We start from the raw sequence: 13,649 nt of genomic DNA, 5'->3' as shown, positions 1-13,649 counted from the left end.
GATATTGTACCCGCTTGACTTCTCCCTCCATCCAGAGAGGGAACAACAAACAAATCCTTCCCCCCCAGATTTGAAAGTATCCTCTTTCCTCGTTGGTCCTTCTGGTGCGGTGCCAACTAGGTTATTTGAACTGCTTATCCCCTTACAGGTAAGGTGATTCAGTACAGCTGCCAAGGAGGGATTTTATGCACCCTTCCCTCTATATTTATGACAGGAGGATACTTCTGAGGTGCAGCAAAAGGAGATTAAAGCAGCTGCTAATGGTTTGGGGAAGGCTGCTGCAGGAGGATTGGGAGGGGAAGGCAATTTGCCTAGAGGAATGAAACCACTTTTTTTAGTAGTTTGTTGTACAGGAGGAGGGAACATCCAGACTAGAGCCACTTCCTGCAGTGAAGTGATGGTGGTGCAGGTTGAAGAGAAGTGCAGTTGTGCATGTCCAATGTGCACATAGTCAACCTCTTCCAGGGCTGGGATCCAGAGCTGCAACCACATTAATAAAATTTGAGGGACAAGATCAGGAGTGAGAATGCAAAAGACCTGCAGCCACAACAAGGGGAATCATAAGTACAATAGAAAAAAAAACTGAGGGAAGGTCATGTTTGCATTCCCCCAGGCATTGTGTCTGTACCTGAATCCTCCTTCTGCAAGATGGTCAGGCTGAAAGATCTCCCCTCCCAGCTCCCACTCCTTCCCCAAACAAGTGATCTAGACTGTTACTGGATAAATGTCTGGGACCTGGTGCAATTTCCGGGTGCCATTCCCTGTCTAAAAAAAGATCTCCCTCCTCTTGTATCTCAGTAACTAAAAGGAAAAAAAATAGGATGAGGTTGGTTTTATTTCACAGGAGAATCATGACTTCTTATTTAGACATTAAAGATTTGAAACAATACGACTAATAACTACATGTTAAGTGATGTTACTCTAAAGGTACTATATTTATTCTCTGCTAGCATTTACAGAAGAGTAAATTGGTAGGGACCATATGTATCATAAAAGATTTTCTTATTAGAAATTTGAACAGAAAAGTCTCAGATAAAGTGAAGCCCATGAGCAGCAAACTCAGATAAAAAGTGTAACTCTGTGTTTAAGTTGATATAGAACAGAAGTCCCAAATTGCTTCAAAGCATTGCTGTAACGTTTATATTGCAGGTCCACCTATAGAGAAACTTTGCTTGTAGTCATGTTGTTCAGTTAAATGTCATGTACAATGTAAATGCTTTAATATTCAAATATCACAAATGAACCTATTTCAGGAACTTCAGACAAAGGGACTGATATATTTCTTTTTACATTTTAGGGCAACAAATTAGTTACACTGATTATCAACTGTCCTGGGCAAAGTTCTGCAAGGTATGATTGTAAAAAAAAAATTTTTTTTAAATATTATTTTTTCCTTTGAGTGCCTGCTTGCAGGCTTAATTCTGCCCCATTGATATCACTGACAAACCTCCCACTTGACATGTCTGAAATCAGGATTGGCCCCATCCTGAGCTGCCCTATGTCAGGATTTCCAGGCCTAGCACACTTAAATTAAATTCTAAAATGCTACTTAATGGAAAGAAGCAAAAAGGATCCTAATGGTTAAATCTGGCTGGGAGGAGTTCATGCCCTAAACCACAGTGGGTCACCATTTACTCCACAGAATGACCTGTCCTAAAGTTGTTGAAACTAAACTATTTTTTAATAAAAGACATTTTAATGGCAGTGCAGTTTAAATTGGCACATACAGGCCATCTCTAGAAAATTAATGGCTTGACCATTAGTCAGTAGTTTTGTCTGAATCTTCTTTGACCATTCCAGTTAGCTTACAACTGACTTAAGAAACCATTATCACTGATGGGAGCCAGACCCTGAAATTGTTTTAAAAAGTTAAATTACTCCAAATGCTCATTTGTGAACTAAAACAAAGATACTTCAAGAACTGATTGGCTGTAAATCAATACATCTAAATACTTTGGTCAGAATCAGACAAAAATACTGAGTATGGAAAGTAAATCCAATACATTCATATTAAAGATGCATTATTTAAAATGTATTTGTAATATTTGAAGATTCTTGGAAGTAAATAACTGTGTTCTGTGCTCTCACGCTGTAGTTTCATAGTGAGAGAGAAATGATATAAACATTCATTATTCTAAATAAAGAATGTAAAATGAAGCACTTCCTCTAAAAATCTTGAAAAGCAAATCATAGATATTTTGTTTTTACACAGGATAGTAAGATTTGAATTGCTGCTTTTAATACATTTCTCTATCATTCTCACATAAATAGAAACTAGAACTATTCCTGTGAAAATGACAGGAACATGCAGCATTGAAACTGTGTTAAAGATGTGGTTGAAATTATCTTTTTATTTGTTTGTTTATTTTACCAATAGGAACATTTACCTGGAAAGTCATTTACCTTTTGGGTATGGCTCGAAGCAATACTGGACCTAATTAAAAAACACATTCTTCCTCTTTGGATTGACGGGTGAGCAATATACTGGCAACTGTCCATTAACATAACATGTTAATCTCATTTGTCCCTTCTCTTTATTAAGTCTACATTCAGCATTAAAGAAAGGAATTTCCAAAGGCCTAAAAATCTCCAAGTATGCCATATTGTTTGCATTTATTTGTAGCCTGAAGAAAACTCTACTGAAATTATTCAAAGTGGATTTTAGATTTCTCCTTTATGGACTGAGTTAGTTTACAGGCAAGTAATATGATAAATTTTGTCATGCTCCACACTGTGATGGGGGCCCATGCTGTGTTCCTGTGCAGATAAAACTCCCACTAACTTCATGTGGAGCCTTTGTGAGGTCTATAGCAGTGGACCCTATAAAACCAGCCTTTGACTTTGATTGGCACTTATCTGGCATTGCAAGATAAAAGTTGGGAAATGAATGCCACAGAATGGATGCTGTAATTACTCTGTAAGTAAAGCCATGATTTTCTTATACTTGCAGGTATATAATGGGATTTGTGAGCAAGGAGAAAGAACGAGTTTTGCTCAGGGACAAAATGCCTGGAACATTTTTATTAAGGTTTAGTGAAAGCAACCTAGGAGGAATTACCTTTACCTGGGTGGACCCATCAGAAAACGGTAAGTGCAGCTTAAAAGTGTAAAATTCAAGGCAACCTAAACTATAAGTGATAGGTGAAATGTGTAGCTGATTATGACTGTTGACCTCTTTGCCTATTCACAATTATATTGCCTTTGTGTCTTTACAGGAGAAGTAAGGTTCCACTCAGTGGAACCCTATAATAAAGGTCGTTTAACTGCGCTGCCATTTGCTGACATTTTGCGAGATTACAAAGTGATTTTGGCAGACAATGTTCCTGAAAATCCACTGAAATATCTGTATCCAGATATTCCCAAAGATAAAGCCTTTGGCAAATACTACAGCTGTCAGCCAAATGAAGGTTGGGCTCTATAGTCTATACTTATCCTTTTTGGAAAGTAACATTAAATTCAGATGATATGCAAATTAACTTTTTTCTGAGCAAAACAAATGTTTACTTGTGAAAACATTACCTCATTTTATGGAATGCCTTTCTAAAAACAGTACTTGTTTTCTCATGCACCCCCTATCTGCCTATTGTTTCCATCTGTTGTCTCTTGTCGTATACTTAGATTGTAAGCTCTTTGGGGCAGGGACTGTGTTTTTGTTGTGTGTTTGTTCAGCACCTAGCATAGTTGGATCCTACTCTATGAATTGTAGGTAGTACAGCAATACAAATAATAAACAATGACACATAGGCAGGTCTACACTGGGGTTGGGAGGATCGATCTAAGTTATGCAACATCAGCTTATGAATAACGTAGCTAAAGTTGACGTACTTAGATAAACTCACCGCGGTGTCTTCACTGCGATACGTTGACGGCCAACACTCTCCCGTCGACTCCACCTGCGCCTCTTGCCCTGGTGGAGTACCAGAGTCGATGGGAGAGCACCGGGTGGTCGATTTCTTGCATCTAGACTAGACGCGATAAATCAACCCCCGCTGGATCGATCGGTGCCCATCGATCCAGCGGGTAATGTAGACAAGCCCTTAGATATGCACAAGCTAAGAAACATCTCTGTGAAAGCAGTCATATTAGAGGAAGTTATTCAATTCATTATTTACAAAAATACAATTACTTTCAAATTACATTTCTTTGCCCATGTTTCAGATATTTATTTTTATTTCTAAGACCACTTATTTGTCTGCTTCCAGAATTATGTAGCAGTGTCACTTGATGTCTCTTCAGTTCCAAGAACCTCTCATTTGAGGTTCAGGGGACTTACTCTCATGGGCTATTTGCCAATACTAACTTATAATTCCAGATTCCATGCAATATATATTGACTAAAATTGCCAGTGTAGTCAGAATTACTTATGAATGAATACAGTCCTATTTTGTCCTCTCATGAAAGGTTTCAGTTAAATGCAAATGTTTGCAGGATTGGCTTCTAAAGGCTCAGACCTGCATAGACTTGAGCACATACCTATAATGCATTTAAGTACCCCTCATGACTTCAGAGGAACTTCTTAAGTGAGTCCAGTTACTTGTGTGTGCAAGTCTGTGGAGGTTCAAGTCCTGTCTTGTTGCCCATGTTCTTGTTGCCCATTTATGGTTAAAAAAATAGTTATGTTTCCTTTCAATACATTATGCTCTGCAGCTTTTAAAATATTTGTATTAAATCTCAGTAAATAATAGGCATAGAAACTTTAGGGCATTTTTAAAAAATTTCTTAATGTTGATTCTTTTTTAGTCTCAAGACCTACAGAAGGAGCGGTCAAAGGTTATGTCCCTGCTGTATTTATCCCAATCTCCAAAATGTGAGTAATCTAAGAGCTGTTTTACACTTTGGATGTTTTTCATTAAGTCTGTGTACCTCCCTTCACCCCTTTGATTCCATTTTTTCCCCCATGGAAATACCTAGTGATATCAGCACGGAGATATGGGCCCCAATTCTCTGGTCTGGCAAAGGAGTGCTCAGTGTAAGTCTGGGGAAATAAGTAAAGAGGGCTTTAAAAACCACCTCTTCTACCCCAGTCCTGGTGCTGTCTATGCATCAGGAGGGTATGCTAAATAAATTAGAGCAGCCTTTAGGCTCCTCTAATGTGTTCCAGCTTTTAATGTCCCCCAGAATCTTGGGTATGGTAGCTGGGTTTTACCTTTATTTCCCTGACTACAGCTCCAGCATGAAGTGGCCAGAAAGTGGTGAAGGAGCTCCTCTGCAGTTCTAGATCACAGGAAGATCCCCCTATGCAGGCAGAATTAACAAATTAAACAAGGTTTAGGGCACCTTTGTGCTCCTGGAGTAGTACGATGTGTACAGTATGTTTTTGTGTGTGTGCCAGCAGCTATATCTTTTCAAGGTATTCTCATTATGTTGTTGGCTAATAGGACATTAGCATGCAGTTGGCTCTTTCACAGGCTACTTGCTGCTAAATCAGTGTTACCCAAACACAGATCTACCATGGAATGATTATTTCCATGTCAGCATCCCTTATTGATGCATTAAGTAGCAAAGGGGTTTCTTCCCATTATTTCCTAATCATCTTTAAGGTTATTTATTTTATTTGTGTTTCTTTTAAGCCTATATGATTCCACAGATCCACATTCTCCATCAGATCTTCTTCCCATGTCTCCAAGTGTTTATGCTGTGCTGAGAGAACACCTGAGTCCCACAGTAATTGAAACTGCTGTATGTTGCAATTTTTTTCATTCATAATTTACCACTAAGCAAATGGGGTCTGCTTTGTGGAGAGAATGGAGAGAAAGGCTTCTTTTGCAGTGCAAAAGGGTGAGAGTACAGTTGTCACCATTAAAAGGTCAGCACTTGCCTTCAGTTCTCATACAGAGCTATGGAAGATAATTCAGTTCTTTCCTATTCTAAATGCAGTAGAATTCTTCAGTATGGTACGAAATGTTGTCTTTTTCATGGTAACCATTGTACTATGAACTTTATGTCTTAGAACATTGCAATGCAGGAATCTCAAAATTCCATGCAAGGATCTCCAATTTCTGTACACACATTAATTAAGCTTCAACACCCATAACTGTATGTAAGTATTGTACCGATTTTACAGATAACAGAGGGCTTGATTCACCCATTACCATGCATTTTATGTAGTTGCCATTTTCTCATTTGGTAGCATTTTACAGACACTTTGCACTAATGAAAATGACTGTTTCATCTGCATGTTGTAGATGAGTCTGTCTCAGGGATGTTAAAGGTGAACTGAAATGTCTTAACTAAACAAATATAAAACATTCATTAAAAGTCCATGGAGAGACTTAAAAGTTACATTACAAATTACATCATTGCAAATTTTAAAATCATTTTCTATTTTCCTTGCCTGCAAAGAACTGCATTCAGAGCTTGGTGCAGAACATGAGGCAGCTCAGCCTCAAGTTGCACCCAAAGCAGGAGAGGCTCTTACATTTCTTACCCTGGTTTAAATATTTGGGGACCGAACCTGGCTGGTGTGATTTGAAGCTCTCCCGTCACCATCGGCTTAGTAGCATCTTCACTAAAGCACTACAGCAGTGCAGCTGCAGCTGTGGCGCTGTACGTGAAGACAACCACTCAGTATGTGGCAAGAGGGAACTTTTAGTGTACAGTAGCAGAGTCCATGTGGTGAGTTAGTGCACAGCAAGCTAGTGTGCTGTGTATCCACTTCTCAGCTTGCCGCATACTAAGTCTCCATGTAAACAAGCCCCTAATTTCCCCAGAGTGTGAGTGAGTGTGTGCGTGGGGCATCTCCCGCTGTATAGTTCTAGGGTCTGAACCTAAACTCCCAGTGTCTCTTTAAGTGGCTAGGGTGGGGAACCATTACATAAGTCAGGGCTTCGTTTGCACTGTAAGTGTGTGTTTGTCACTGGAAGTAATTTGAGCAAATTGTGGCTTGTTTGTTTTGTTTTTAAATATGCAGCAAGAATTGCCTTAAAGCTGATGTTTTCATTCCTCTCTTCTAGCTGAGTTCTCCATATTCAGCTGACTGAAATTCAGACACCATGAAGAACAACAAAGCAGCCAAAATACTTTATAAAATGAAAGTTTAAAAAAAGAAGTTGTTTCTGCAGCTTTGTAAATAAGGGTTTCCTGGAGGCCAATGCGATGTTCTTCTTGGGCCTACATGTACTTTCAAATGCATGTAAATCAGAAGCCTCCCCAAGGAAGTCACTGGAGTTACAAACATCTGGCATCATTTGGGTCCTGCCACTGAAGTTCTCACTCAAGGGAATATTACCTCTTAACTCAATGGGCCAAATCCTTCCCTGGTGTGCAACTCCATTGACTTTACATTACATTGGCATTACACTAGGTATGAATTTAGCCCAGCGGGCCTGCTTATGGAAATAAGGACTGCAGTGTTGCTGTAAAATAGGACTTACGGTAGGATGGAGATGTTCTGTTCATGAAACATTTTGAAAGCAAGATTTCAGAATAACTAAAGAGATTTAAGATGTGTTCAGAAAATCAGGATTTATGCTGTCCATTTCATGTTCTGTTTGTATAATGTCTATTTCTTTGGCTTTTATTTTAAATTAAAGGTTCTCATCCATCCCTTCATGACACTGACCATAGGTGCTAGGCGTCAGCTTTTCCTGCCATGAACGGCTTTCAGTACAAAGGGACAGATTTTATCTTCCTGCAGTAAAGGGGGAGGGAAGAAGGAGGAGAAGGGAATAATGGGAATAGAAGAGTTCGCTAGAAACTCTAGAGCAGGGGTGGGTAGTTAATTAGTTTTTGCTAAGTTCTATATTTCTCGGTCAAGGTCCAGACTCCAGAGAAAATAATAAAAATAACAATAATAAGAAAATAAAAAGATTTCGGGGTCTGTTTAAAAGTATCTGGTGGTCCGGATTTGTCCCGCAGGCCACCTATTGATTACCCCTGCTCTAGAGGCACTACACTTTGAAGGTCACTAAATTTCTGTACCTCCAATCTGCATCTGTAAAGCAGGGTTAATAAAATCTCTCTGTCTTGCAGGACATTTGTGAGGGTAAATGTATTCAGGGTTGTGAGGCACTACGATGAATACTTCAGAAAAGCCCATAAAGAAAGAAAACAGTCCTTATTCAATGCAGAGTTTAGATGGTGTGCCATAATCAAGGCCTTAGAGGGACACAGAATGATTAAAAAGGATACCAAAGAGCTGCTTCATTTTCTGAGTACTGTCCAACATGCACCTAGTCAGAGTGCACAGTTACAGAGAGCTAAATTACCTCAGATATAGATGTAAATAAGCAGAATAACCAGTTCTTAACATAAAAGGTTATTTGCCTTTTTAAAGCAGCCAAGTTACTCTTAGTCATGACAGTCTGTCTTTTCTCAGAATTACCCATGACAAATTAACTTTTAGAATAACTTAGGGCTGGTCCACACTAAGAAGCGGGGTCGAACTAGGGTACGCAAATTCAGCTACGTGAATAGCGTAGCTGAATTCGAAGTACCCTAGTTCGAACTACTCACCCGTCCAGACGCCGCGGAATCGAAGTCCGCGGCTCCAAGGTCGACTCCGCCACCGCCTTTTGCAGTGGTGGAGTACCAGAGTTTGAACTATCGCTTCCGGAGTTCGAACTATCGCGTCCAGATTAGACGCGATAGTTCGAACTCCGAGAAGTCGAACTCACCGCGTCGACCCGGCTCGTAAGTGTAGACTAGCCCTTAGACACTGACAATTTACAAAAGAAAGATAGATATCCAAGTTCTGCCTGTGAAGTATGCAGTCTTGAGCATACTTAATTGTGCAAGCAAAATGTGCATTTGTACAAGCAAATGGTTAGGTACAGCATAGGCCTGGTCTATGCTAGAAATTAGATCAGTTTAACTATGTCGGTCAGGAGTATGAAAAATCCACAACCCAAGTGGCGTTGTTAAACCAATCTAAGTCCTCATGTACAGGGCCGGCTCCAGAGCCCAGTAGGGTAAGCACCCGCTTGGGGCGGCCCTTTCCCGGGGGGGCGGCAGGCTGGGCTGGCGGACCTGCCGCAGTCATGCCTGCGGAAGGTCCACTGGAGCCCCGGGAGGACCGGACCTGCCGCAGGCATGACTGCGGAGGGGACGCTCGGCCGGCAGCTCCAGTGGACCTCCCGCAGGCATGACTGCGGACGGTTCGCTGGTCCCGCGGCTCGGCTGGACCTCCCGCAGGCATGCCTGCGGCAGCTCAACCAGAGCCGCTGGACCAGCGAACCGCCCGCAGCTGCGGGAGGTCCAGCCGAGCCGCGCGACCAGCGGACCCTCCGCAGTCATGCCCGCGGGAGGTCCGCTGCTCCCGCGGCTCGGGGGCGCCTCCCGGGCATGACTGCTTGGGGCGGCCAAATTTGTAGAGCCGCCCCTGCTCATGTAGACAGCACTATGTCAGTGGAAGAATCCTTCTGTTAACCTAACTACTGCCTCTCAAGAAGGTGGATTACCTATGCACATAGGAGAACCCCTTTCTTCAGTGTAGGTAGTGTCTACAGTGAAGTGCTACAACTGCGCAGCTGTGCCACTAGAGCATTTTAAGTGTAGGCAAGCCCTTTGGCACCTGAGATGAAATCCTGGCCCCACTGAAGACAATGAGAGGTTTGTTATTGACTTCAGTGGGTCCAAGATTTCATGCCTACTCCCTACCCCAACCCCCCCACCGCCGTCAAAAAAGAGTGACCCTCAACATTTACCACACAGTTTTGTTTGTTAGGCACCTCCAAAGGTATCTTACTAAGGCCTTTTGTGGGCCATCCCTGGAGGCTCTCCCATTTAAATAGATAATGTACCTGGGATCTGAAAGCAAAATGATACCAATGTAGTACCTTTAGTAGGCCTGTTTTAGCTCTTAGCCTAGTGGCTTGGCTGATAGCTGATAGTACTATAACATTAAATTGAAAACTTCTAGAACAATCTTAGGCTTCCTGCTCCTCTGGTCATGAGAAGTGAGGGTCAGTGCACAGAGCCACTATGAGCATCTCTGAGTAGTAACATAGGGAAAAATCCGCTGGGGCAGGGATGCAAGATCAGAGCATATGGTTAGAAGCGGAATAAGCAGTAGGGAGCCCAACTCTTCCCCACTAGTATTGTCCTCAGTTGTAAACTGTCGAGAAAGCAAAGGGAGAGCCCCAATGATCTGATTCACCTGGCATCTCCTTGCTGTGCAAATGGAGTATGCTAAAATAAATGAATACATTTTTTTCGCTGTCTAGTCTGAATGATTTGTACCTAGTCAGGGGGATATAGTCAAACTTTGAAAACCCCATGACCATAAGTAATTCTCCAGAAACATGGCACAGAGCTGATATTAAACCGTGTACATAGTTTCATAATCTCTGTAATTTATACATGACTAATAGAAATAAAATTAGATTTTGTTTTGCTGTTGGATACTTGGTCTTGTGGGACTTTTAAAGATAAGACAAAAGTGGAAGCACTCAGTCGCCTTGGTTGTTCCTGAGTCTGAACCACCAGTGTGAACTGAGACATTTAAAGAGGCAAGCATCAAATTCATCCAGCATCTGCCACCACACAGTTTGTTTAATCTATAATGCTTCTGTGACATAGTGGGGAGCTAGCTGTGGTCACTCAATTAGGGTGAACTGCAAAGAATGGGGCAGACAATTCCCATAAACCTGGTGGATATTCCAATACTTCGATTCACCAAGACAGCATAAAACAGCTTCTTTATTACCTTACTCGTTGCTCAGAAGTCTAAACAACACAGTTCCCTTAAAGTGATCTAGCCTCAGGCCTCCATCTATGTACCCACATCAAATATGATGAAAAATTTCTGTAAATCTTATTTCATCATATAAAAGAAAAGGTTCCACCAATCCCAAAGGACCATAACCTCCCAGGTTAATGAATGTTTCAGCTCTTACCCAAATACACGCTACAGCCAAGGCTTATTAACTAAACTAAAATTTATTTTAAAAAAACGAGAGAGAGTATGGTTAAAAGATCAATAAACTTACAGGCATGAGTTCAATCCATTGAGGTTTAGATTCATATTAGAGATGGTGAGCTTTGTAGTTGCAAAGAGTTCCTTTAGAATTCAGTTCATAGGTCATAGTCCAATGTCCAAATATCATATTCAGGGTGTACCAGCTGTGGCAGAGCTCCAACCTTGTCCCCGTGGGTCCCGCGCTTCCAGGCAGTTTATGCTAGCTCAGGGGTCGGCAACCTTTCAGAAGTGGTGTGCTGAGTCTTCATTTATTCACTCTAATTTAAGGTTTTGCGTGCCAGTAATACATTAACATTTTTAGAAGGTCTCTTTCTATAAATCTATAATATATAACTAAACTATGGTTGTATGTAAAGTAAATAAGGTTTTTAAAATGTTTAAGAAGCTTCATTTAAAATTAAATTAAAATGCAGAGCCCCCTGGACCAGTGGCCAGGACCCAGGCAGTATGAGTGCCACTGAAAATCAGCTCGCGTGCCGCCTTTGGCACACGTGCCATAGGTTGCCTACCCCTGTGCTAGCTTCAGAGGCTCACTGCAACCCTCCACATAGCCCTTCTCTCTCTAGGGCCAGGGTTACAGTCTACTGAGCCCTTTTCATCATAAGCCAGCTAGGAGGTTGGTGAGAGAACTCCCACAGTCTCTGTTGTCCCTACAGGCTTATTCCAGAACAGCTTAGCCTCCTGTACTGACAGGGGCCTTTCTCCCGCCCCCCAGAGGTGTTTCTGTAGTGGCTGGTTGAGAGAATCCCAGGCCCACCCTCTACTCCGGGTTCCAGCCCAGGGATCTTAATGGCAGCAGCTGTTGGCAGCTGACCTTTCACCACCAGAGCCGCTACATTTCTCTGGGCCACTTCCCCACAGCTCCCTCGCTTCTGTCTTTTAATGCTTCTTCACCCTTACCTTAGGGATCCCTTTCCAGGTGTTTGAGGGTGTCTTCATTATCTAGTCCTTCAGCCTCACTTCCTCTCCTCTGGCTCTCCTCAGCCTGTCTGGAGTGAGCCCTTTTATAGTATCAGAGGGGCCTAATTAGTCAGGTGTTCACATTAGCTTAACGGCCTCACCTGACTCTGCAAGTTAATTGGAATCAGGTGTTCTCATTAGCCTGGTGCACCCCCTGCTCTGGTCAGGGAACAGAAAACTGGTTATCCAGTGGCCAGTATATCTGCCTTCGACTACTCTGCTCTACCCTACTGGCCTGGGTCTATCACACAGCATAACTGGGATCTCAGTTTTGCTACTCAAACTTCCCCTGACGAAGCCTACGCAGATCTGAGATGACAGAGTCAGGACCCAAGGATCTTGTATACAATTTCATGTCTTTTGACAAGTTGGAGTTCCTCAGGGTAATTAGGATGACTTTGAAGAAGGTCCATCACCAGTACTTAGCTATATGAATTAACATAAAGCCATTTGCTTGTTCCTTCACCATTCACAGTACGTTTCAAAGAGAGATGAATACTGAGATATCCCTTGTTTACAATTCATTTAAATTATAGGATGTTCTTTTGACCTCTGAATTACCAGAATACAGCATAGACAGGGATTGCTGATTACATTGTTGACCCTACTCATACATATGTAAATACACAAAAACACAAACATTATCCCTCCATGTCTTTTGAGGGTTATTTATTTTGCAGGACGTTTAACCCATTCTATCCATGCATCACAGCGTCTAAAAACAAAACAAAAAAATGCTGCATATAGAATGTTCTTGACCATGTAAACCGCCTAGAAGTGTGTGTTAATCTCTGCTCTGGCCAATTGGAAACAAAAGGCTAATGGTCAAAAAAATCAGATTTGAAAGAATAAGACCCTTTGGGAACACAGATTCTTCTTCTTCAAGTGCTTGCTCATGTCCATTCCATATTAGGTGTGTGTGCTCACTAGTGCCAGATGTTTTTCCCTCAGCAGTATCCGTAGGGAACCAGCTCTGGCACCCTTTGGAGTGGCACCCGCATGGTGTGGTATAAGGGGCTCTGCCAGCTCCCCCCACCCTCAGTTCCTTCTTGTCATCAGTGATGGTGCTGGAATGTCTGCTGCTTTGGCTAGCATTGATTCCTTCTCTGTTCTTGCGAACTTTGAAATCCTGTAAAGTAGGTATACATAGTTGGTCATTCTCTTAGTTACCCTTAGTAGTAGTCTCAAACTCTGTTAGTCCCGAAAGGGACCCAGCCTTTAAGCCCCGATCCCTAGGCTTTAAGCCCTGCGATCACTGCGAATGGCCTATGCCCATTAGTGATCCACATACCAGCTGCCTAAGGTGCTTAGGCAAGGGGCACATAAGTGACCAGTGCCATATCTGCAACTCCTTTAAACCTAGGACGAAGGAATGTGATATCTGTCCGAAAGCACTCCTAACGGGGTTGGCACTCTGGCACTGGAGCAGTGGTCCGACTCTGCTTCGAGCACCGTGGCCGACTCCTCCAGCACTGTCCACAAGCTGGCACTTTGAGGGGAAGATCTCCTACCTTCCGCAAGGGAAAGGAAAGGGCAGGGGGCGAGCCAAGACCCGTGTCAGGCAGCTCAACATGCCCCTCGGGAAGTCAGGCCCCAGCTCAAACCATCCCATACCTTGCCTGAGATTCTGGATAGTGGCGCAGGCGCCAGCCAGCTTCAGGTGGCATCGGTGCCCGAAGCCCTTCAAGCAGCTCAGGAGATCCTGACACTCCCGGTTCCGCCCACACCAGCTCCTGCAGTATCCCAGTCTTGGGGAAAATCTGCGTTGGGA

General features: G+C 42.5%; 1 protein-coding gene across 2 annotated transcripts in view; it reads left to right on the top strand.

The window, feature by feature from the left end:
- The window catches only part of STAT4 (signal transducer and activator of transcription 4), a 67,234-nt gene extending 58,775 nt beyond the window's left edge, over nucleotides 1-8,459 (top strand). For both annotated transcript variants that reach the window (XM_045031893.1, XM_045031892.1), the window contains 7 exons: nucleotides 1,298-1,350; nucleotides 2,378-2,472; nucleotides 2,951-3,087; nucleotides 3,216-3,407; nucleotides 4,741-4,807; nucleotides 5,571-5,679; nucleotides 6,954-8,459. In XM_045031893.1, the coding sequence (XP_044887828.1) occupies nucleotides 1,298-1,350; nucleotides 2,378-2,472; nucleotides 2,951-3,087; nucleotides 3,216-3,407; nucleotides 4,741-4,807; nucleotides 5,571-5,679; nucleotides 6,954-6,980 (680 nt within the window). In that variant the 3' untranslated portion in view covers nucleotides 6,981-8,459. The remainder of the gene's footprint in view (nucleotides 1-1,297; nucleotides 1,351-2,377; nucleotides 2,473-2,950; nucleotides 3,088-3,215; nucleotides 3,408-4,740; nucleotides 4,808-5,570; nucleotides 5,680-6,953) is intronic.
- The last annotated feature ends 5,190 nt before the right edge of the window (nucleotides 8,460-13,649 follow it).

The sequence above is a fragment of the Mauremys mutica genome, chromosome 10, assembly GCF_020497125.1.
Source record: "Mauremys mutica isolate MM-2020 ecotype Southern chromosome 10, ASM2049712v1, whole genome shotgun sequence".
Taxonomy (NCBI): domain Eukaryota; kingdom Metazoa; phylum Chordata; order Testudines; family Geoemydidae; genus Mauremys; species Mauremys mutica.
Note: the sequence above shows the minus strand (reverse complement) of the source record. Positions and strands in the feature narration are given on the sequence as shown.